The following is a 21,144-nucleotide window of genomic DNA, read 5'->3' on the forward strand; positions in this document are numbered from 1 at the left end:
CATTTTTTACATGGTGATACAGAAATTGTCTATTATATCAAATTGTCATAATTTCTTTAACATCACCTCACGTGATAAATGACTAGAAGTTGAAATCCCTGGGTAGTTTGTAGGGGGACAGGTATCAACTCTTTGAGGGATGACTTTTGCTCTTCAGGGGTTCTCACTGCTTTCCCCTTTTCAGTGATCTGAATAGCCCTCAGCAAGCCATGCTGTGAAGCCGGGTTCCTCACCATGTCAGTCATCAGGAACACGATGTCCCTGATGTACATCTGTATACTTTAGCAGCAGAGGCCCTGCCTTGTTCCCACGTGCAATGAAGAAGGTACAGAGTGCTGGGATACCTCTTTCTTGCAGGTGTCCACACTCTCCCCTGGACAGACTCCCACACAACTCTAATGTGCTTGTTCTTGACTAAGCAAGAGGCTAAGGTGGGAAGGCCTCTCACCAGGTCTGACAGCTTTTCAAGCACATAAGTGTGCAAGCAGTTAAATACTTGAATGGTATAGTTGTATAAAACATTCAATTCCATTGGCGTGAACTTGAGAGCCAGAACTGCTGTCCACATCTCATCTCAGGCTGCTTGGATCGCCAGAGTCTTACTAGGATGTCCAAATTTTCGTGTCAGATTATCCTTCGTAGTGTCCAGTTGTTTAACTGTACTTCTAAAGCTTGGAGTTTGTGGTCTACTTTCTGCTTAAGATCTAGCTCCAATGACCCTTCTTTTTCTAGTGTCAAAGGCAAAATTGACAGATTCTCCCTTCATATTTCCCCTTCTTTTCTTTAAGAGATGGGTTCTTGCTGTGTTGCCCATGCTGAACTCAAACTCCTAGGCTCAAGCGATATTCTCACTTCAGTCTCCTGAGTAGCTGCAACTATAGGTGCATGCCATGGCGCTCAGTGGTGACAGAACTGTGACAGAAGTGCTGGCTTCACCATCTGCTAAAGTTTTGGAGTCTCATGGGAGGAACCTTCCCCAGACCTCTAGTTGAGAGTTTTACCCCCAAATTTTGAGAGGATAATACTGTATAAACATTTCTTAATTAAATAATTACATGAATTTCTTCTGAGTTCTTGACCAAAAGCCATAGTAATTATTTTATCTCTCAGTGACTTGATTAACTGATTAAGTTGAGAAGACAGTGCTAATTTTACTAAATTTGGTTTAATTATACTTGAAGTTTAATACTTTTAAATGCTTTTTATTTGTAGTTATCAAGATAAATCCAAGGATATCCTAGAAGTATGATAGCATCCTATCCTTATATCTGATTAAATGGTATCTGTGGCCTTGTTGGCTTTTCTATGTACCCCGCAGTGATAAGTGGTCACAAACCGTCAGGGACAGAGTGGTATAGTTGTGTCTTTACCCTTCCCTCCAGGTGTGCTTTAGAGTTCTTATAATATTAGAATTTTTCTCTTCCCTTGAAAAATGGTAGGATCTCGTTGTAGGGTATCCAGTTCTCCTGAGGTTCCAATTGCCTGGAGCTAAGTAATCCTTATTGACTGGCAACAAAACTGGGTACCCCACTGGGCCTGCTTCTTTTATTCATGCTATTTGCTGTCCTTGAGTACTTCTGCTCTAGGGCAGTGAGGAGGAAGGCTAGAAAGAGCCAGCCTTCATTCCTAGGTGGCAGCCTTGGATAAGAAATATATTGCAGCGCAGTTCATAATTGCCAAGTCATGGTAGCAGCCCAAATGCCCATTAACCCATGAGTGGATTAGTAAGTTGTGGTATATGTACACCATGGAATACTATGCAGCCATAAAAAAGGATGGAGACTTTACATCTTTTATGTTTTCCTGGATGGAACTGAAACATTCTTTTTTTTTTTGTAGAGACAGAGTCTCACTTTATGGCCCTCGGTAGAGTGCCGTGGCCTCACACAGCTCACAGCAACCTCCAACTCCTGTGCTTAAGCGATTCTCTTGCCTCAGCCTCCCGAGTAGCTGGGACTACAGGCGCCCGCCACAACGCCCGGCTATTTTTTGGTTGCAGTTTGGCCGGGGCCGGGTTTGAACCCGTCACCCTCGGTATATGGGGCCGGCACCTTAGTGACTGAGCCACAGGCGCCACCCCTGAAACATTCTTTTTAATGAAGTATCTGAAGAATGCAAAAAAAAAAAAAAAAAAAATCCAACGTACTCAGTACTATTATGAAACCAAAAACATAATCATCTACACATTCATATGAATGATAAAACACAACTATAGTCCAGAAAGGAGTGAAGAAGAGGGAGAGAGAAGGGAGGAGGGCGGGAGGAGGGAGGGTCTTTGGTGGGACCTCACGTAATGTGCACAATGCATTGGTACATTTCAAATCTTTTAAGAGTAAAGTATAAATGTCTTACCACAACCAATAAGTAAGTGAGGTGTTAATCAGTTATGTTATGTTAATCAGTTCAATGCAAGCGTTCCACATTGTATCTCAAATCAGCACACTGTACCCCATAAATGTACACAGTTGTGATTAATAAAAAAAAGAAATATGAACAAATCTCTCACCAACACGGTGGGTTGGAAAGTTTCTTATATGTTCTCACAGAGGAGTTTATAGGTTCTCTTTTGCTGTCTCCCCTGCTTGAACTTCAAAGCCTTCTATGGCAGGGGACCAGATGCCTGGTCTTGGCCTTCCTGACACGCTAGGCAGATGTTCCAAGTCCTACTACACTTGCAGTCTCCCTCTTGGGAGTTTCTCACTACTTTTTGTTTTTCTCCCCCTCTTTTCAGCCTTGCATCATCAAAATTAAAGACTTTTTTGATGCAGAAGATTATTATATTGTTTTGGAATTGTAAGTAGAAAACTTTTAAAAAATTTATGTTCCCATGTACATGCTTATAAGTCACCAAAGAATCTACTGTATGCTTATCTTTCTCATCCTGGGTGTCCTCAGTGTATGTATGTGGTCTAGGGCCTACAAAGTGTGTGTGTTGGGTTCATATCAATTCTAAAAACCCTCCAGCATTTCCAAAGGCTGGTGGTACCCTGGATCCGTGGTCTGATTTTGAACTCCACTCTCGATGTGACTAACTGACTGCCTAAGGGTAGATTTTACTTCACCTCTTTAAGTCCTATTTTCCTAGTGTTAAATGGGAATAATGACATTATCCCTCACATGCAGAGTCCTTTTAAGAATTAAATGCTGGCTCAGTGCCTGTGGTTCAAGTGGCTAAGGCGCCAGCCACATGAGCTGGCGGGTTTGAATCCAGCCTGGGTCCACCAAACAAGAATGACAGCTGCAGCCAAAAATAGCCGGGCATTGTGGCAGGCACCTGTAGTCCCAGCTACTTGGGAGGTGGAGGCAGGAGAATCGCTTGAGCCCAGGAGTTGGAGGTTGCTGTGAGCTGTGATGCCACAGCGTTCTACCCAGGGCGATAGCTTAAAGCTCTATCTCAAAAACAAACAAACAAACAAAAAGAATTAAATGCTATGAAGGATGGAAAGCCCTCAGCAAAGCACCTACCACATTCTGGCACTCACCAGAGGTCAATAATGTTATAGTTGGCTATGTGTATCTGCAGGTTCTGCCATGGATTCAACTAACCTTGGATCAAAAATACTCACAAAAATAAAATGGATGGGTTGCATCTGTACTGAATGTGTATGGACTTTTAAAAATTATTTCCCAAATTATACAGTATAACAACTATTTGCATGGCATTTACATTGTATTAGTTATTGTAAGTAATCTAGAGGTAATAAAGTATAAGGGAGGGTATGCCTAGGTTACATGCACACACTATCCCATTTCATATAAGGGGCTTGAGCATCCATGGATTTTGGTATCCTCAGTGGGGTCTGGACCCAATCCCCAGGAGTACCGAGGGATAACTATACTCTGAAATATCTGTCTTTGTGGACTTTCATGCTCTCAATACCAGCTTACGTGGTGGTGACATGAGTATCCCTCAGTATCTCATTAGGTTATTTCAGTGGCCATGATATCCTGTGTTATTTGGTGTGATCAGAACAATTTCCTGTCTCATTCCTGGAAGAAGCCTAACTTTGTGTCTGTTCCTGCATACATGTGCGGTGTTTCTGGGAGCAGCTTTTGTGGCAAGCAGGGATTGCTTTGCTCCTGACTAGCAAATGGTGGTTACAGATTGACCATTAAGACTATGTAGTAAACAGCAGCCCCAACTGGTCACGGCACCAAGAGAGGCTTTTATGGCTGTCGTGGTGGTTAAGGGAATTATCTGTTGCTGTCAAATAGGAGATTGTTATCTGACGGAATCCAGTTAACACAGTGCAATAAGAGTGATAATAATCATATAGTAATAGTAGCTGATATTTAGTACATAATGACTACGATCCAAGTACTCTTGTGAGCACTTTACGTGGATTGACTCATTCTCCACAACAGCAGTACAGCGGCTTACCTACAGGTTACAGTTGGGTAATTATTTTTAGCCTTACTTCAAAGAAAAGGAAACTGATGACTTAAGGGATTGAGTAACCTTGTGGCGCACCTGTGCCAGTGCTTAACCTGCATCAATTAATTATCTCTTAATTTTTACAACAACCATTGAGGCAGATGGTATTACTCTCATTTTTAAATGGTAGAAACAAAGTTTGACAGGGTAAATAGTTTGCCCAAAGACTCATAGCTTATGGAGCTGGGGCCAGCCTCTAGTTTTCTGATTGGAAACTCCTGTTTGCTTCTGCATCAGTCTCAAAATCACCTGGGGATGTGTGTGATTAAAATGCAGACTCCTGGGTCCTGCCTCCAATTTACGGTTTTGAGACAGAGTCTTACTATGCCTCCCTGGGTACAGTGCCATGGCGTCACAGCTCACAGCAATCTCAAACTCTTGGGCTTAAGCAATTTTCTTGCCTCAGCCTCCTGAGTAGCTGGGAGTACACCTGCCGGCCACAATGCCCAGCTATTCTCATTAGCTTTAAAAATGGATTCAGAAGTGAATAAAAATGGCTACTACCCTGTTTCCCGAAAATAAGACAGTGTCTTATTTTAAGGTGTGCTCCCAAAGATGCACTAGGTCTTATTTTCAGGGGATGTCTTATCTTTCCCGTAAGTAGGTCTTATTTTCGGAGGATGTCTTATTTTCGGGGAAACAGGGTATTTGTTTTTCTTAATCAGTTTGTGTCTTTAATCTGTCATAGTGAGCTTCCCTTTGGGAGTAACTCCCCTGCTTTGCTTGTCTGTTGCAGGATGGAAGGAGGAGAGCTGTTCGACAAGGTGGTGGGGAAAAAGCGCCTGAAAGAAGCTACCTGTAAACTCTATTTTTACCAGATGCTCTTGGCTGTGCAGGTAAGAGAAGCCCTCCTGCCTGTAATTCCAGCACTCTGAGAGGCCGAGGTGAGTGGATTGCTTGAGCTTAGAAGTTCGAGACCAGCCTGAGCAAGAGTAAAACCTCGTCTCTAAAAGAAATAGCCAGGTATTGTGGCCTGTGCCTGTATTCCCAGCTACTTGGGAGGCTGAGGCAAGAGAATTGCTTTAGCCCAAGAATTTGAGGTTGCTGTGAGCTATGATGTGACGGCACTCACCGAACATGAAAAAGTGAGACTCTGTCTCAAAAAAAAACAAAAAAAAAAACACTTAACTTTTGGAGTGAGAACTGGGCAGGTGTGAGGGAAAGGCTGGCAAGTTGGGGTCATTGACACATGGGTTGCTCTCTGCGGCTCAGTAAGAACTAGGTGTTCCCTTCAGGTGCAGCATCCTGTTAACTGTGGCAGGCAGGTGGGTGGGTCACTGTGACATGAGTGCAGCCTTCTATATTTCCGTAGAACTGTTGAATGGAGAAGCAGCTGGTGGTACTTTGCTTTGAGGAACATCGCCATTGCTCAGACCAAATTTGGTTGTGACCACTTCATGCCATGATTTCTTCTCTTGAAAACCCACTCCATTCCATAAATGAAGTAACTGGGAGCAATTCTGTGTTGAATGAAGGTTGAGAGAGATTTTAGTACTATTGGTTTACCTTGGTTGCTCTCCCTGAAGGTTTCACTAGGTTCATTTCTCAGTCTAAATTTTTGCTCTAGCCCAGAGAGACATCCAGAGAAGATTGAAGCCCACGATCATAAATCTTTTCTAATGGTGGCTGTCACCTACATAGTGTTCTATCTCCTTATTGGTTATTCTCTCACTTATAGTAACTAAGAATTGAGTAAATTGAGTGTAGATCAACTTATGTGGGAAACTTTTATTTCCTAAAGAAATATGACATACTGGCTCGGTGCCCATAGCTCAGTGATTAGGGCTATATACACTGGGGCTGGTGGGTTTGAACCAGGCCCAGGCCTACTAAACCAAGGGTGACATACTGGGACTCTGTCTCCAAAAAAAAAAAGAAAAGAAATATGACATACTATGTTGATTTGTTTTGTTCTGTGTTTTTTTTTTTTTTTTTTGGAGACAGAGTCCCATTATGTTGCCTTTGGTAGAGTGCTGTGGTGTCATAGCTCACAGCAACCTCAAATTCTTGGGCTCTCACAGTTCAAGAGTTCTTGAGAACAGCCTCCCAAGTAGCTGGGACTATAGGTGCCCGCCACAATGCCTGGCTATTTTTTGTTGTTGTTGTTGTTGTCATTGTTGTTTTAGCAAGCTAGGGCTGAGTTCAAACCCACTAGCACTGGTGTATGTGGTTGGGCCCTAACTGCTGAGCTACGGGCGCTGAGCCATTCTGTGTTCATTTTTATGCTATTTTAGACAATAGAGTTTTTTTCTTTCTTTTTATTTTTCTTTTGAGATAGAGCCTCAAGCTGTCACCCTGGGTTGAGTGCTGTGGCATCACAGCTCACAGCCACCTCCAACTCCTGGGCTCAAGCTATTTTCCTGCCTCTTTGTCCCAAGAGCTGGGACTACAGGCGCCCGCCACAACACCTGGGTATTTTTTGGTTGCAGCCATCATTGTTGTTTGGTAGGCCTGGGCTGGATTCGAACCCACCAGCTCAGGTATATGTGGCTGGCGCTGTAGCCTCTTGAGCCACAGGTGCCGAGCCAGAGTTTTCAAAGACTAAGTTTAATATCAAGGAATAGGTTAACTAGGGATGTAAACTAAGGATAATTTACAAATATATATCTTAACAGAGTTCTTTGAAAAGTATTTTCAGGGCTGTAATAACCATATAATACCATTTTGTGGTACTGCTATGTTTACTTTGCTGTATTCTGAAAATATTTTCTATCCCTCATTTAAATTTTTATTGAAAGAAACACCTTCAGGGCGGCGCCTGTGGCTCAAGTAGTAGGGCGCCGGTCCCATATGCTGGAGGTGGCAGGTTCAAACCTAGCCCTGGCCAAAAAAGAAAAAAAAAAAAAGAAAGAAACACCTTCTTTTCCTGTCCAGATGTCAAGGGTTATTTTCTTCAAAAGTGGAATCAAAGTTGAAAGTTTATTGTCCTAACTTTTTTTTTTTTTTTCAGACACAGTCTCATTATGTTGCCCTCAGTACAGTGCTGTAGTCTCACAGCTCACAGCAACCTCAAACTCTTGGGCTTAAGGGATCTTGTTTCGACCTCCCAAGTAGCTGGAACTACGGGTGCCTGCCACAACGCCTGGCTATTTTTTTGTTGCAGTCGTCATTGTTTTAGCTGGCTTGGGCTGGATTCAAACCCACCAGCCTGGGTGTATGTGGCTGGCGCCCTATCCACTGAACTATGTGTGCTGCCTCTAAGTTGTTTTTTTTTTATTTTTCTGCTTTTTAAGTCTTTTCCTAAACAAATTTGTAAACAATAATCCCTGTACCACAGCAATTTTCTGATTTTGAGGAGTTTTGTTGTGTATAACATGGGCTTTTACCCAGCTGTGAAATGGGTGTGTGTTGGTAACGATCTACGCTTATGTTAACTGTTACATAAATCCAAGGGTCATGCCTCCCTTTCTGTGTAGTACCTTCATGAAAATGGCATTATACATCGGGACTTAAAGCCAGAGAATGTTCTTCTGTCATCTCAAAATGAGGACTGTCTTATAAAGGTAAGAAACTTATGTTCTGTATGTGGCCACTATGGTAGATTTCTGTTCAGAAACTCTTACTTCTTCAAGTAAAAAGTGAGAGTGTGAAAAGATTGAGAATCTGACCTTTCCATGCTTATCAATTATTTGGAATCAGGTGTTGCTTTTGTCCAGATAGATTCTAATTAGCTACACTGTGTATAAGTCACTTCTTTTTTTTTTTTTTGAGACAGAGTCTCATTTTGTCAGCCCCAGTAGAGTGCTGTAGAGTCAAAGCTCACAGCAACCTCATACTCTTGGGTTCAAGCAATTCTCTTGCTTCAGCCTCCCAAGTAGCTGGGACTATAGGCACTTGCCACAATGCCTGGCTATGTTTTTAGAGATGGGGTCTCGCTTTGGCTCAGGCTGGTCTCAGAGTTACTAGCTCAGGCAATCCACCCACCTTGGCCTCTCAGAGTGCTAGGATTACAGGTGAACCACCTCGCCTGGCCTTACAAGTCACTTTTGTTCTCAGAGGAGTTGTCTAAATGGACAAGTAAATCACATATACTTCCTTTCCCTATTCCTCAAGCCTGGCTTCACTTCAGAATCTCCTGTTAGGATTTTAAAATATCCTGACATCCAGGCTGGGCATGGTGGCTCACACCTGTAATCCCAGCAATTTCCAGCTAAGGTGGCAGGATCTCTTGAGACTAGGATTTAAGAGACCAGCTTCTTAACGGTAAGACCCTGTCTTTACTAAAAAAAAAAAAAAAAAATTTTAAGTTGGCCGGGCCTGGTGGAGTCTTCTTGAGCCCAGGAGTTTGAGATTGCAGTGAGCTGTGATCACACCATTGCATCCCAGCCTAGGCAATAGAGTGAGACTCCATATCTTAAAAAAATAAATCATGATACTCAGGCTACACCTCAGATGCTAAGGGTGACACCCAGAGTTATGGATGTTTTTCCAAGCTCCCCAGGTATTCCAAGTTGCAGCCTACTTTGAGAAATGGGTCTAAGAAGAACCATGTATAACTAATTAGAATTGGAAGGTGTCTATGAGAAGAGTTGTAAGTTTTTTCTTTTTATTTATAATTAATATGAGGGTACAAATTTTTTTTTTTTTTTTTGGTTTTTGGCCGGGGCTGGGTTTGAACCCACCACCTCTGGCATATGGGACCGGCGCCCTACTCCTTGAGCCACAGGCACCGCCCGAGGGTACAAATTTTTAGGCCATAACTTTTTTTTTTTTTTTTTTAGTTTTTGGCCGGGGCCAAGTTTGAACCCACCACCTCTGGTATATGGGGCCAGCGCCTTACTCCTTGAGCCACAGGCACTGCCCAGGCCATAACTTTTATTTTGTTAATTTTTTTATTGTTGGAAATTCATTGAGGGGATAAGAAACTATGTTACACTGATTGTATCTGTTAGGTAAAGTCCCTCTTATAACTGTGTCTTGCCCCCAAAAGGTGTGCCACACACCAAGACCTCCACCCACCTCCCTCCTTCCCTCTCTCTGCTCTTCCTTTACCTCACACCCCCCATCTCTCTCTCTGCCCTCCCCTTCCTCTACCTCCTGCCATGTAGTAGGTCATTGTCCTCATATCAAAATTGAGTATATAGGATTCATGTTTCTCCATTCTTGTGATGCTTTACTAAGAAGAATGTGTTCCACTTTCATCTAGGTTAATGTAAAGCATGTAAAATCTCCATCTCTTTTTTTTTTGCAGTTTTTGGCTGGGGTTGTGTTTGAACTCGCCACCTCCAACATATGGTGCTGGCGCCCTACCCCTTTGAGCCACAGGCACCGCCCGTCTCCATCTTTTTCAATGCCTGAATAGTATTCCATGGTGTACATATGCCACAGCTTGTTAATCCATTCCTGGGTTGGTGGGCATTTGGGCTGTTTTTCCACAATTTGGTGATTGTAAATTGAGCTGTGATAAACAGTCTAGTGCGAGTGTTTCTATGGTAAAAGATTTTTTTCCTTCTGGGTAGATGTCCAGTAATGGGATTGCAGGATCAAATGGGAGGTCTAGCTTGAGTTCTTTGAGGGTTCTCCATACTTCCTTCCAAAAAGGTTGTATTAGTTTGCAGTCCCACCAGCAGTGTAAAAGTGTTCTTTTCTCTCCACATCCACGCCAGCATCTCCACTTTTAAGATTTTGTGATGTGGGCCATTCTTGCTGGGGTTAGACGATATCTCAGGGTGGTTTTGATTTGCATTTCTCTAATAATTAGGGACGATGAGCATTTTTTCATGTTTGCTAGCCATTTGTCTGTCTTCTTTAGAGAAGATTCTATTCATCTCCCTTGCCTAGTTATCAAGATATTGTCTGATTCAAAATATGCAAATATCCATTCCCATTGTGTAGATTGTCTATTTGCTTTGGTTGTTGTCTCCTTAGCTGTATAGAAACTTTTCAGTTTAATTAAGTCCCATTTATTTATTTTTCTTGTTGTTGCAATTGCCATGGAAGTCTTCTTCATAAAGCCTTTCCCCAGACCCATATTGTCAAGTGTTTTTCCTATTTTTTTTTGAGAATTTTTATCATTTCATGCCTTAAATTTAGGTCTTTTATCCATCTTAATCAATTTTTGTGAGTGGAGAAAGGTGCGGGTCCAATTTCAGTCTTTTATGTGTGGATATCCAGTTCTCCCAGCACCATTTATTGAACAGGGAGTCTTTCCCCCAGTGTATGTTCTTGTTTGATTTATTGAGGATTAGGTAGCTATAAGATGTTAGTTTCATTTCCTGGTTTTCTATTCGATTCCAAATGTCTATCTCTCTACTTTTGTGCCAGTACCATGCTTACCACTATGGCCTTGTAGTACAGCCTAAAGTCTGGTATGCTGATGCCTCGGCTTTGTTTTTATTACTAAGAACTGCCTCAGCTATATGGCATTTTTTCTGATTCCATACAAAACGAAGAATTATTTTTTCCAAGTCTTGAAAGTATGATATTGGTATTTTAATAGGGATGGCATTGAATTGTAGATTGCTTTGGGAAGTACAGACATTTTAACAATGTTGATTCTTCCCAGCCATGAGCATGGTATGTTCTTCCATTTGTTAATATCCTCTGCTATTTCTTCTCTTAGGGTTTCATAATTTTCTTTATAGAGGTCCTTTACCTCTTTTGTTAGGTATATTCCTAGGTATTTCATTTTCTTTGAGGCTATGGCGAAGGGAGTTGTGTCCTTAATTAGTCTCTCATCTTGGCTGTTATTGGCTTATACGAAGGCTATTAGACTTGTGGACATTGATTTTATATCCTGAGACATTACTGTATTTTTTAATGACTTCCAAGAGTCTTGTGGTTGAATATTTGGGGTTCTCTAAGTATAAGATCATATTGTCAACAAAGAGGGAGAGTTTGACCTCCTCTGTTCTCATTTGGATGCCCTTTATTTCCTTGTCTTGACTAATTGTATTGGCTAGAACTTCCAGCACTATGTTGAATAGTAGTGGTGATAGAGGATAAACCTTCTCTGGTTCCAGTTCTAAGTGGAAAAGCTTTCAGTTTTACTCCATTCAGTAAAATATTAGCTGTGGGTTTGTCATACATAGCTTCAATCAGTTCGAGAAATGTGTCACCTGTGCCTATACTTTGCAGTGTTCTAATTAGACAAGGATGCTGGATTTTATTGATTGCTTTTTCTGCATCTATTGAGAGGATCATATGGTCTTTGTTTTTGCTTCTGTTGATATGGCAAATAACATTTATGGACTTGCATATGTTAAACCAGCTTTGCATCTCTGGGATGAAACCCACTTGATCATGATGTGTGACTTTTTTGATGAGAAGCTGTAATCTGTTGGATAGGATATTGTTGAGAATTTTTGTATCTATGTTCATTAGTGAAATTGGTTTAAAGTTCTCCTTTTTAGTTGAATCTTTTCATTGTTTTGGTATCAGGGTGATGTTTGCTTCATAGAATGTGTTGGGGAAGATTCCCTTCTCAAGTTTTTGGAATAATTTCTGCAGTATGGGTATAAGCTCTTCTTTGAAGGTTTGATAGAATTCTGGTGTAAAGTCATCTAGACCAGGGCATTTTTATGTTGGGAGATTTTTATTGTTTCTTTGATCTCAGTGCTTGAAATTGGTCTGTTTAGGAGATCTATTTCTTCCTGACTAAGTCTAGGGAGAGGGTGTGATTCCAAATATTGCTCCATTTCCTTCACATTGTCAAATTTCTGGGCATAGAGTTTCTTGTAGTATTCAGAGATAATTTCTTGTATCTCTGTGGCATCTGTTGTTATTTCCCCTTTATAATTTCTGATTGAGGTAACTAGAGATTTTATTTTTCTATTTCTAGTTAGTCTGGCCAAAGGTTTATCTATTTTATTTATTTTTTCAAAAAATCAACTCTTTGTTTCATTAGTTTTCTGAATGATTCTTTAGTTTTTAATTCCATTAATCTCTGATTTAATTTTGGATATTTCTTTTCTTCTGCTGGGTTTAGTCTTAGATTGTTCTTCTTTTTCCAATTTCATAAGATGGCTTGTGAGTTTGTCGATGCGCTCTCTTTCTGTTTTTCAGATATAGGCGTTTAAAGCGAAAAGTTTTCCTCTCAGGACTGCTTTTGCTGTATCCTACAGGTTTTGGTCATTTGTGTGTTCGTAATTGTTATGCTCAAGGAAATTAATGATTTCCTCTTTTATTTCTTCCTGCACCCAACTATTATTCAGAATAAGGTTGTTTAATTTCCATGCCTTTGTGTGGGGTTGAACGTTTTTGTTGGAGTTGAGTTCCACCTTTAATACCTTGTGGTCTGAGAAGATACAAGCTAAAATTTCAATTCTTTTGATTCTGTTGAGGTTTGTTTTGTGTCTTAGGATATGACAAATTTTGGATAATGTTCCATGGGCCAATGAGAAGAGTGTATGTTCTTTACCTTTGGGATGGAGTATTCTATATACATCTATCAAGCACAGTTGTTCTAGGGTCTCATTTGAGTCCCTCGGATCTTTGTTTAATTTCTGTTTAGAGGATCTGTTCAGCTCTGTAAGAGGAGTGTTAAAGTACCCTATTATTATGGTGTTATAGGATGGCATATTGCTCAGATTAAGTAAAGTCTATTTCAAGAATCTGGGAGTATTTAAGTTGGGTGGATAAATATTTAGAATTGAAATGTCTTTTTGTTGTATTTTTTCCCTTGACCAATAGGAAGTGTCCATTTTTGTCTTTTTTCACTTTAGTTGCTTTAAATCCACTTGTATCTGAAAATAAGATTATAACCCCTCATTTCTTCTGAATTCCATTTGCCTGAAAAATTGTCTTCCAACCCTTAACTCTGAGTTTTAATTTGCCTTTTGAAGCTAGGTGTGTTTCCTGCAGACAGCAAATGGATAGCTTGTGTTTTTTAATCCAATCGGCCACTCTATACCTCTTCAGTGGGGAATTCAAGACATTAACATTTATGGAGATAACTGATTAAGTGTGGTAGTGTTCTATGCATCTCATTTTGTGAGAGTCCATTGCTTAGTTTTATCTTTTGCATCATTGTGGAAGCTAGGTTCTGTGCTTTAATTTCTGGGTGCTTACTTTGCTTGTGGTCCATTTTGATGGTCAGCTTGTAGAACAGGTTGAAGTATTTCCTGTAGAGCTGGTCTTGTGGTGGATTTCCTCAATATTTGCACATCAGTAAAAGATTTGATTTCTCCATCAATTTTAAAGCTTAGCTTAGCAGGTTATAGAATTCTGGGGTGGAAATTGTTTTGCTTAAGTAGATTACAGGTAGATGACCATTGTCTTCTGGCTTGAAAAGTTTCATTAGAGAAGTCTGCAGTTACCCTGATGGATTTGCCTCTGTAGGTCAATTGGTGTTTACTCCTGGAAGCTTGTAGAATCTTTTCTTTTGTCTTGGCTTTGGACCCAGGCTCATCACAATGTGTCTTGGAGAAGCTCTATTTGAGTTGAGGCGACCTGGGGTCCGATATCCCTCTAAAAGGAGTGTGTCCGAATCTTTGGTGATGTTTGGGAAATTTTCATTTATAATATTCTCTAGTATGGCTTCCGTTCCTCTGGGGCATTCTTCTTCCCCTTCTGGGATACCTATAACTCGTATGTTTGAAGGCTTCATAAAGTCCCATAATTCTCTCAGTGAACATTCTGCTTTCTGTCCTTTTTTTTCTGCTTCTTTTACTATCTGAGTTGTCTCAAGAGCTTTGTCCTCTACCTCTGAGATTCTTTCTTCTTCATGGTCTAATCTGCTGTTGATACTTTCTATTGCGTCTTCAAGTTCCCTAATTGACTGCTTCAGTTCCTTCATCTTTACTATATCCTTTCTATATTCTTCATATCATTCATCTCCTATTTGATTCTGTTTTTGGATTTCCTTTTGGTTATTTTCTACTTCCTTCACAAGTTCCTTCATTGTTTTCATCATCTGTATTTTAAATTCCCTTTTTGTCATTTCTAACATTTCTTTATAGGTGGAATCATCTGTAGTAGCTACCTCACGGTTCCTTGAGGGGTTGCTCTGAACTGGTTTTTCATGTTGCCAGGATTCTGCCAATTCTTCCTCATGAGTGTTTTCTTTTTTTTTTTTTTTTTTTTGTGGTTTTTGGCCGGGGCTGGGTTTGAACCCGCCACCTCCAGCATATGGGACCGGCACCCTACTTCTTGAGCCACAGGCGCCGCCCCCTCATGAGTGTTTTCTTTTATCTGTTTCCTTGCCCTAATTTTCCTGTCACTTCCTCTTGCTCTTTAAGTTACTGTGCCTCTGGCCTAAGGTTTCAATGAGTCCTTTAGGTAAAGGACTAAAAAGGATGAGAGATTGAAGAGGAAGAAGGGAAAAAAGATTTAAAAAAAGAAAAAAGAGATAGGAGAGGGTGTGAGTAAAAGGGAATATTGGCAAAAAGAAGAGAGGCACAGAATGAGGGAGACAGGAGTAATAAAGGTGTGCAGTAGGGTACTTTGACACACACCTTATAACTCCCCAACCTCTGTGGGTGCTGGGTTGGGTCAGCAGCTCTTTGACAGCCTGAGCAGAGCCCTCCCACTGCCAAACACTGGAAGCTCTGCTCTTTCCCGGAGTCTCAGTCCTGTCCTTTGGCTGCTCAGTCGTTAGATCACTTGCCCAAGGTCACCCAGTCTAAGCCTCGCTCTGCGACCCAGAGGGCAGAGCCTGCAGGGCAGTTCTCCTACAATGGCTTTGTGTGGCCCACAGCTGAACAATGTTAGCTCCGTTTTGGCCCAGCAGCTCAGTCCCGGACCCTGAACAATGTTTTAAGTCACCTGTACTCCAAGTTCTACCAAGGTAATTCAACTGAGTGCCCAAGTCCAAAAAATCAAAACAACCCACAGGGAAGGCCTTCCCTGTCTTTAATCTTGCTGCTGTTGTAGTTTCAACTGTGGCAGCCTCAGGCCAATTGCAACCACTTGCCACTTCTCCACTGCTTTTGTCCTCCTCCTGGAGTCCAGAAGTCTCTTGCTGTCTCCCCTTATCCCTAAAGAGATGTTTCTAGGCAGAGACCATGAGCCAGAGATGCCTGGAGTCTTCTCTCCCGAATCTCACTGCGCCCTGTTGCAAAGAAGCTGTGACGTGGCTGCCATCTTGTTCCCTCCTGTGTCCATCAGGTTATAAGCTTTTTGTAGATGATAGAACATAGGTAAGTTGGACAAACCTGAGTCTTGAAGTTGGTTCCTAGGCTGAGGAATTTTAATTTAAGTATAATAAATACCTTAATTTGAAAAGGCTTAAATTTGAATTTGTAGCTTTCAGATTAATGGCAGGTATGTGTGTGATTTGTACACTAGAAACTGATCTGGCCTACATTTTTTTGAACTGGCAGGCTATGTTAATCCTTTTATTTTATGACATCATTAAAATTATTCCCTTTTGTCTTTAATTTTAGATTACTGATTTTGGGCAGTCCAAGATTTTGGGGGAGACCTCTCTCATGAGAACCTTATGTGGTACCCCTACCTACTTGGCTCCTGAGGTTCTTGGTTCAGTTGGGACTGCCGGGTATAACCGTGCTGTAGACTGCTGGAGTTTAGGAGTTATTCTTTTTATCTGGTAAGAGAAGTTTTCATTGCTTCACAGTCTGGTTGGAGGTGATTAGGTGAAATCATAAACATGTCCAGGTAGCAAGCTTGTGTTTAACTTAGATTATTTTTGGACCATCGATTTTTAAAGAAAAATCTGATTTTTTCATTATGCTGAAAAAGAAATCGATATATCCAAATGCTACTGAGAATGCCACTTGATCTCTTTTCCTTTCTCTGTCTACCATTATTAAGCCTTAGTGGGTATCCACCTTTCTCTGAGCATAAGACTCAAGTTTCCCTGAAGGATCAGATCACCAGTGGAAAATACCACTTCATTCCTGAAGTCTGGGCAGATGTCTCAGAGAATGGTATGAATATCAAAGGGTTAAGAATTTGTGGTTTGCTAAAATGTGTATGTGCTGTGGTGGGAGTTTCTTCTCAAAATTCCATGATGTTTTCTCCTATCCATTCTATTCTTATTTTCTGTTGTTAGTTTTGCACCATTTGAGAGGCAGAGGACTGAGAGGCTTCAGTTCTGAGTCTGCTAGTTCTTAGCTGTGTGACCTTAGGCAAGTTATTTAACTTGAGTTTTCATTTTCTTTATTTATAAAGGGGATCTCAGTAACCTCAACCTTACAGAGTTTTTGTGAGGGTTAAGTATAATGTACTTAAGTGTGTGGTAGCTATTTAAATGTATAAAAAGTAAATTTTTAACTACAAAGTTTCCTTTAAGTAAGCATGTCAAAGCTAAATGTCATTAGTTATCTTGCATTTTATAATTTAAAAGTGCAGCTTTGTTCCTCAAAGGAAAAAAAAAAGAAGATTAAATGTCAAATAATGTAACAGAGGTGATTGTATTAAATGTCAGCATATTTAAAGAGTAATAATATGGTTACAATGGACAAGTTAGCCTGCAGTTGCTTGCTGGAACACTCTTTATTTTTGACCAGTCTGTAGTTCCAGGGAGCCTCTCTGTGGCTGAGTAAATCTAACCATTAATCTATGGATCTCAGGGAGAATTTACTATGAATTCTGAGTATCTTAGAACTGTGTGGAAGTTCAGATTTAATTAGTTTGAACTTGATTCTAGCCACAAGAGAGGTAACAGGGAGCTAAGAGATTGTGATGTCCTAGCAGGAAGAGATGGGGAGTGTCATTATTATTCCCGGTGTTCTCAAAGTACTCAGAATGCATAAAATCAGGAGATTAGAGGGCATGCCTACTATGTCTGCTGACTCCTTGATCTCAGACCCTTTCTCCTCTTTCTGGATAGTGGTCTGTAATTCTATAATATTGCTGATTAAATGTATTCATCCTTTTCATTGTGATTTGCCCAATTATCTTGTTGCTTTAGCTTTGGACCTTGTCAAGAAGTTGTTAGTAGTGGATCCAAAGACGCGTTTTACAACAGAAGAAGCCTTGAGACACCCGTGGCTTCAGGTGGGTACAGGGCAGTGCCTGCTACCTTGACATACACGGAGAATCCTGCTGCCTGATAGAGATGAGGAAGAGGTCAGAAACATGTCTGCTCTGTTGGATCTTTTTAATATAATTGCTTTAGGTATATGGAGTGTGTGTGTGTGTATCTGTGTGTGTGAAGGGGATGGGAAGGTATAGATAGGGGTTTGTTTGTATTGGGATCAACCTTTTATTTATTTATTTTTTTTTAGAGACAGAGTCTCACTTTCTTGCCCTTGGTAGAGTGCCGTGGCATCACAGCTCATAGCAACCTCTAGCTCTTGGGCTTAGGTGATTCTCTTGCCTCAGCCTCCCAAGTAGCTGGGACTACAGATGCCTGTCACAATGCCCAGCTACTTTTTGTTGCAGTTTGGCTGGGGCCGGGTTCAAACCTGCCACCTTCGGCATAGGGGCCGGCCCCCTATCCACTGAGCCACAGGTGCCACCCAGGGATCAGCCTTTTAAATGTTACTTGTGGCTCTTGGATGCCCAAGCTTAGGCACATTGAAAGGCTCTTTCTCCCATGTTTCTTCTCTTTTAAAAGTTTATTTAGGTGTTTTTATATTTACAGAGTAAAACTGTGAACAGAACTGCCCTGCTGTTCTGTATAAGACATTAGGCTTGCTATAGATAGGGATGGGAAGGTATAAATAGGGTTTTGTTTGTATTGGGATCAACCTTTTATTTATTTATTTTTTTTAGAGACAGAGTCTCACTTTGTTGCCTTTGGTAGAGTGCTGTGGCATCACAGCTCACAGTAACCTTTAGGGCCTATTCTGCTTCCACTTGGCTGCCTTGAGTCTACAGTTTGGCCTGTGTTCCTTTGAGAGGTTGTTCTGGTTTCACCCCCACCCTTGTCCCCTCTCTACTCTGCAGGTGCGGTGGGCTGCATTCTGGCCATCTTCAACTTTCATTCAGGGAAGCTTCAGGGAGGTAGAGTAGGGCATTCTCCCTGGAGAGAATCCAGCTTTTCTCAAGCCCAAGTGATTAGGTATAAAGGTCACACTTGTTGATTGTGAGTAACCATTAGTGTAGGCATCTTTCAAGTCTGCATTACCTTCAGCACAGCTGTGCCCCTTTCTTTTAACTCTCTTTTGGTCTCTCTGTTTCCTGTGGGGATAGGGGATATAACCAGGTAGCTTCAGCTCCTTGGATAATCCAGCTTTTGCTGTCTACTTCTGAGACTCTGGAAAGACTGTCCCCACTCTTTGTTCCAATCCTCCACACCTAACAGTTTTTCTCAGGCCAGCTCAGGTTAAGAACAACAAATTCTTGAAAGAAAAAGGCAGATAATATGTTTTGGATGTTGCTCTGGAAACTGCAGTCCCCCCAGAAGAAATCTGTCAGATGGTTTAGCATTTAACAGAGCACACAGATTTGAACAGCAGAACCCTGGAGAAAAGGAATTTGGAAACAAAGGGTGCCCTTTGCATTTGGGGATTGAATTTTGATGAAAAAGAGAAACATGCCTTCTGGCTCTTTTCATGTATCCTAGTACAGAAACTCCTGCGTCTGAATGCAGAGGTAGAGGAGTTGTTAGTTATAACAACAACAACAAAAAGGACTTGGCCAGTTAGGCCTGGGAACAGAATTTACTTTTGCCTTAAATTTACAAGCAAGCATAGCCTGTTGTACTTTTTGTCTCAAAATAAGATTGTTATTAACAACCAAGGAAAAGGTGAATAACAATCTTCTGCCATAGGGGTCTTATTTGAATGCTCTTTATGCACCTTTTGATTTTGTAGCAAAAGATGAAGCAATCATTGAATAAGGACAAGGATGCCGATTGCCCATCTAAAACTTCTGTTAGAAATATAATAGTTTAGGGCTTGGTGCCTGTAGCACAGTGGTTACTGCACCAGCCACATACCGTGAGGCTGGCGGGTTCGAACCCAGCCCAGGCCAGCTAAAACAACAATGACTGCAAGAAAAAACAGCCAGGCATTGTGGTGGGCGCCTGTAGTCCCAGCTACTTGGGAGGCTGAGGCAAGAGAATCACTTAAGCCCAAGAGTTGAAGGTTGCTGTGAGCTGTGATGTCATGGCACTCTACCGAGGGCGACATAGTGAGCCTCTATCTCAAAAAAAAATGTGTGTGTGTGTATATATATATATATATAAACTATTTTTTATATATCTGTGTGTATATATAAAATATGTGTCCGTATAGTTTAGGTTTTATTTTGGGAAACTTCAGTGTTTTTGAACAAACCAAATGGTTTTGTGGGTCTGGCACTGGACTGTGCATTGAACTTGGGTTCTGGTCTCTGTTTTATGATAAACAAGAGTGTCCAGTTTTGGGAACATCCCTTCTAGCCACTTTCTGCTTCATATTTATTACCTGAAAAAGAGGATACCTTCCTTTTGCCTGTGAGGTATAATTTAATTATTTTTCCTTTTTCTCTTGTCCTTTGTGGACAGAATTTTAGTAACTTGTGAGTAGGTTATAGACATGTCAAAGGAAAGATTTTTTTTTTTTTTTTTAAAGATAGTGTCTTGCTTTTCTCAGGTTGGTCTCAAACTTCTGAGCTCAAGTAATCCACTCGCCTTCAGCCTCCCAAAGTGCTGAGATTACAGACATAAGCCACCATGCCCAGCTTTCTTTTTCTTTTTTTTTCCAAAGGAAAGATATTTACAGATAAACGTTGCTACCTGTGGTAGCAATAAGCTCCATCTTCATATTATTGCTAGCTGATGACATGTTTTAAATATAGGCCTAAATAGTCCTGTAGTCACTCTGGTGGCACTGAAGGGCTGCCACGTGAGGGGCATTCCATCATGGTTTTATTTGTTCATGCATTTGTGTATTCAGAGCATAGTTAATGAGCTTGTGTTTCAAGCACTGTTAGTCACTGGATGCAAAAAGGAATAGGATAAGATGGTCCTTGCCACAGGGAGCTGACAATCTGGGTCGGGGCCAGTCCTGTCCAGTCATTACAGAGCAGTGTGAGATATGTAGTAACAAGGATAGGTGCACAGAGTATGGTTCAAAACCAGGATAAGGCAGGGCCCCTGCCCACAGCACTCTGGGTATCCACATCTTCACACTGTGTGAGCAATGTCTTGAGGCTGAATGGCCTGGCAGTAAGGTTGGGGATTAGTGGGTCAGCATTTTCAAATATTTCCTGAATCGCTGTGATAGGGAGGCCTTGTGCCTATTAGAGTACCTGGCCTCTGAGTGTGCTCCGAAAATATTTGTTCACGGAATGAGGAAGGTGGGTGACGTGGATGGGCAGGAAGGCCAGGAGGATATTCCCAGTGGAGAGAGTGTGGTGCTGTCAAAATGGCATAATAACTCCATAAAACAGTATTGGAGAGGAAGCAGATAGTGATTCTAGCTACTAGATAGAGGATAATTGAGCCTGTTATTAGTCTTTTAGTATTATAAAATTTCTGTATACATCAAATTGCTGAATGTTGGAGGCCTTTGCTCCTGTGTCCTCTGCCATTGCCGCCTACTATGGCTTCATGGGAGGCAGGGTGGGGTTGTGTGGAAGACACTAGATGAGACTTTGGAATCAGACAGTTCTGGCTCTGTGTTCTGTACATACCATTGAGAGTGGCTGGGCTGGGCTTCTGGTCAGCCCCACAGCCCACAAGATGTTTCTTTCACCTTTCTGGAGTCAGGGAGTGCTGTACCAGCTCACCTTTCAGGGCTCCCAAATACAAATCCTTGATCCTTGCAGAGGTGAGCATTCAGAGAGGTGGGAATCATCCTTGTACACTTCTGTGAGTTGTCTTCTGTGCTTTTCCCCTCCTCTTCCTGTAGCATGAAATACTTGTAATGCAGTGC

At 41.3% G+C, this 21,144-nt stretch overlaps 1 protein-coding gene and 1 pseudogene across 7 annotated transcripts in view; one reads left to right on the top strand and one right to left on the bottom strand.

The window, feature by feature from the left end:
* CHEK2 (checkpoint kinase 2) overlaps positions 1 to 21,144 on the top strand; it is a 67,295-nt gene that overhangs the window by 29,904 nt on the left and 16,247 nt on the right. For all 7 annotated transcript variants that reach the window (XM_053587223.1, XM_053587219.1, XM_053587217.1 and 4 more), the window contains 6 exons: positions 2,732 to 2,793; positions 5,172 to 5,271; positions 7,852 to 7,938; positions 15,760 to 15,923; positions 16,148 to 16,263; positions 17,250 to 17,335. In XM_053587223.1, the coding sequence (XP_053443198.1) occupies positions 2,732 to 2,793; positions 5,172 to 5,271; positions 7,852 to 7,938; positions 15,760 to 15,923; positions 16,148 to 16,263; positions 17,250 to 17,335 (615 nt within the window). The remainder of the gene's footprint in view (positions 1 to 2,731; positions 2,794 to 5,171; positions 5,272 to 7,851; positions 7,939 to 15,759; positions 15,924 to 16,147; positions 16,264 to 17,249; positions 17,336 to 21,144) is intronic.
* On the bottom strand, positions 63 to 1,553 carry LOC128583460 (single-pass membrane and coiled-coil domain-containing protein 1-like; annotated as a pseudogene).

This window comes from Nycticebus coucang, chromosome 4 (assembly GCF_027406575.1).
Source record: "Nycticebus coucang isolate mNycCou1 chromosome 4, mNycCou1.pri, whole genome shotgun sequence".
Classification (NCBI taxonomy): Eukaryota; Metazoa; Chordata; class Mammalia; order Primates; family Lorisidae; genus Nycticebus; species Nycticebus coucang.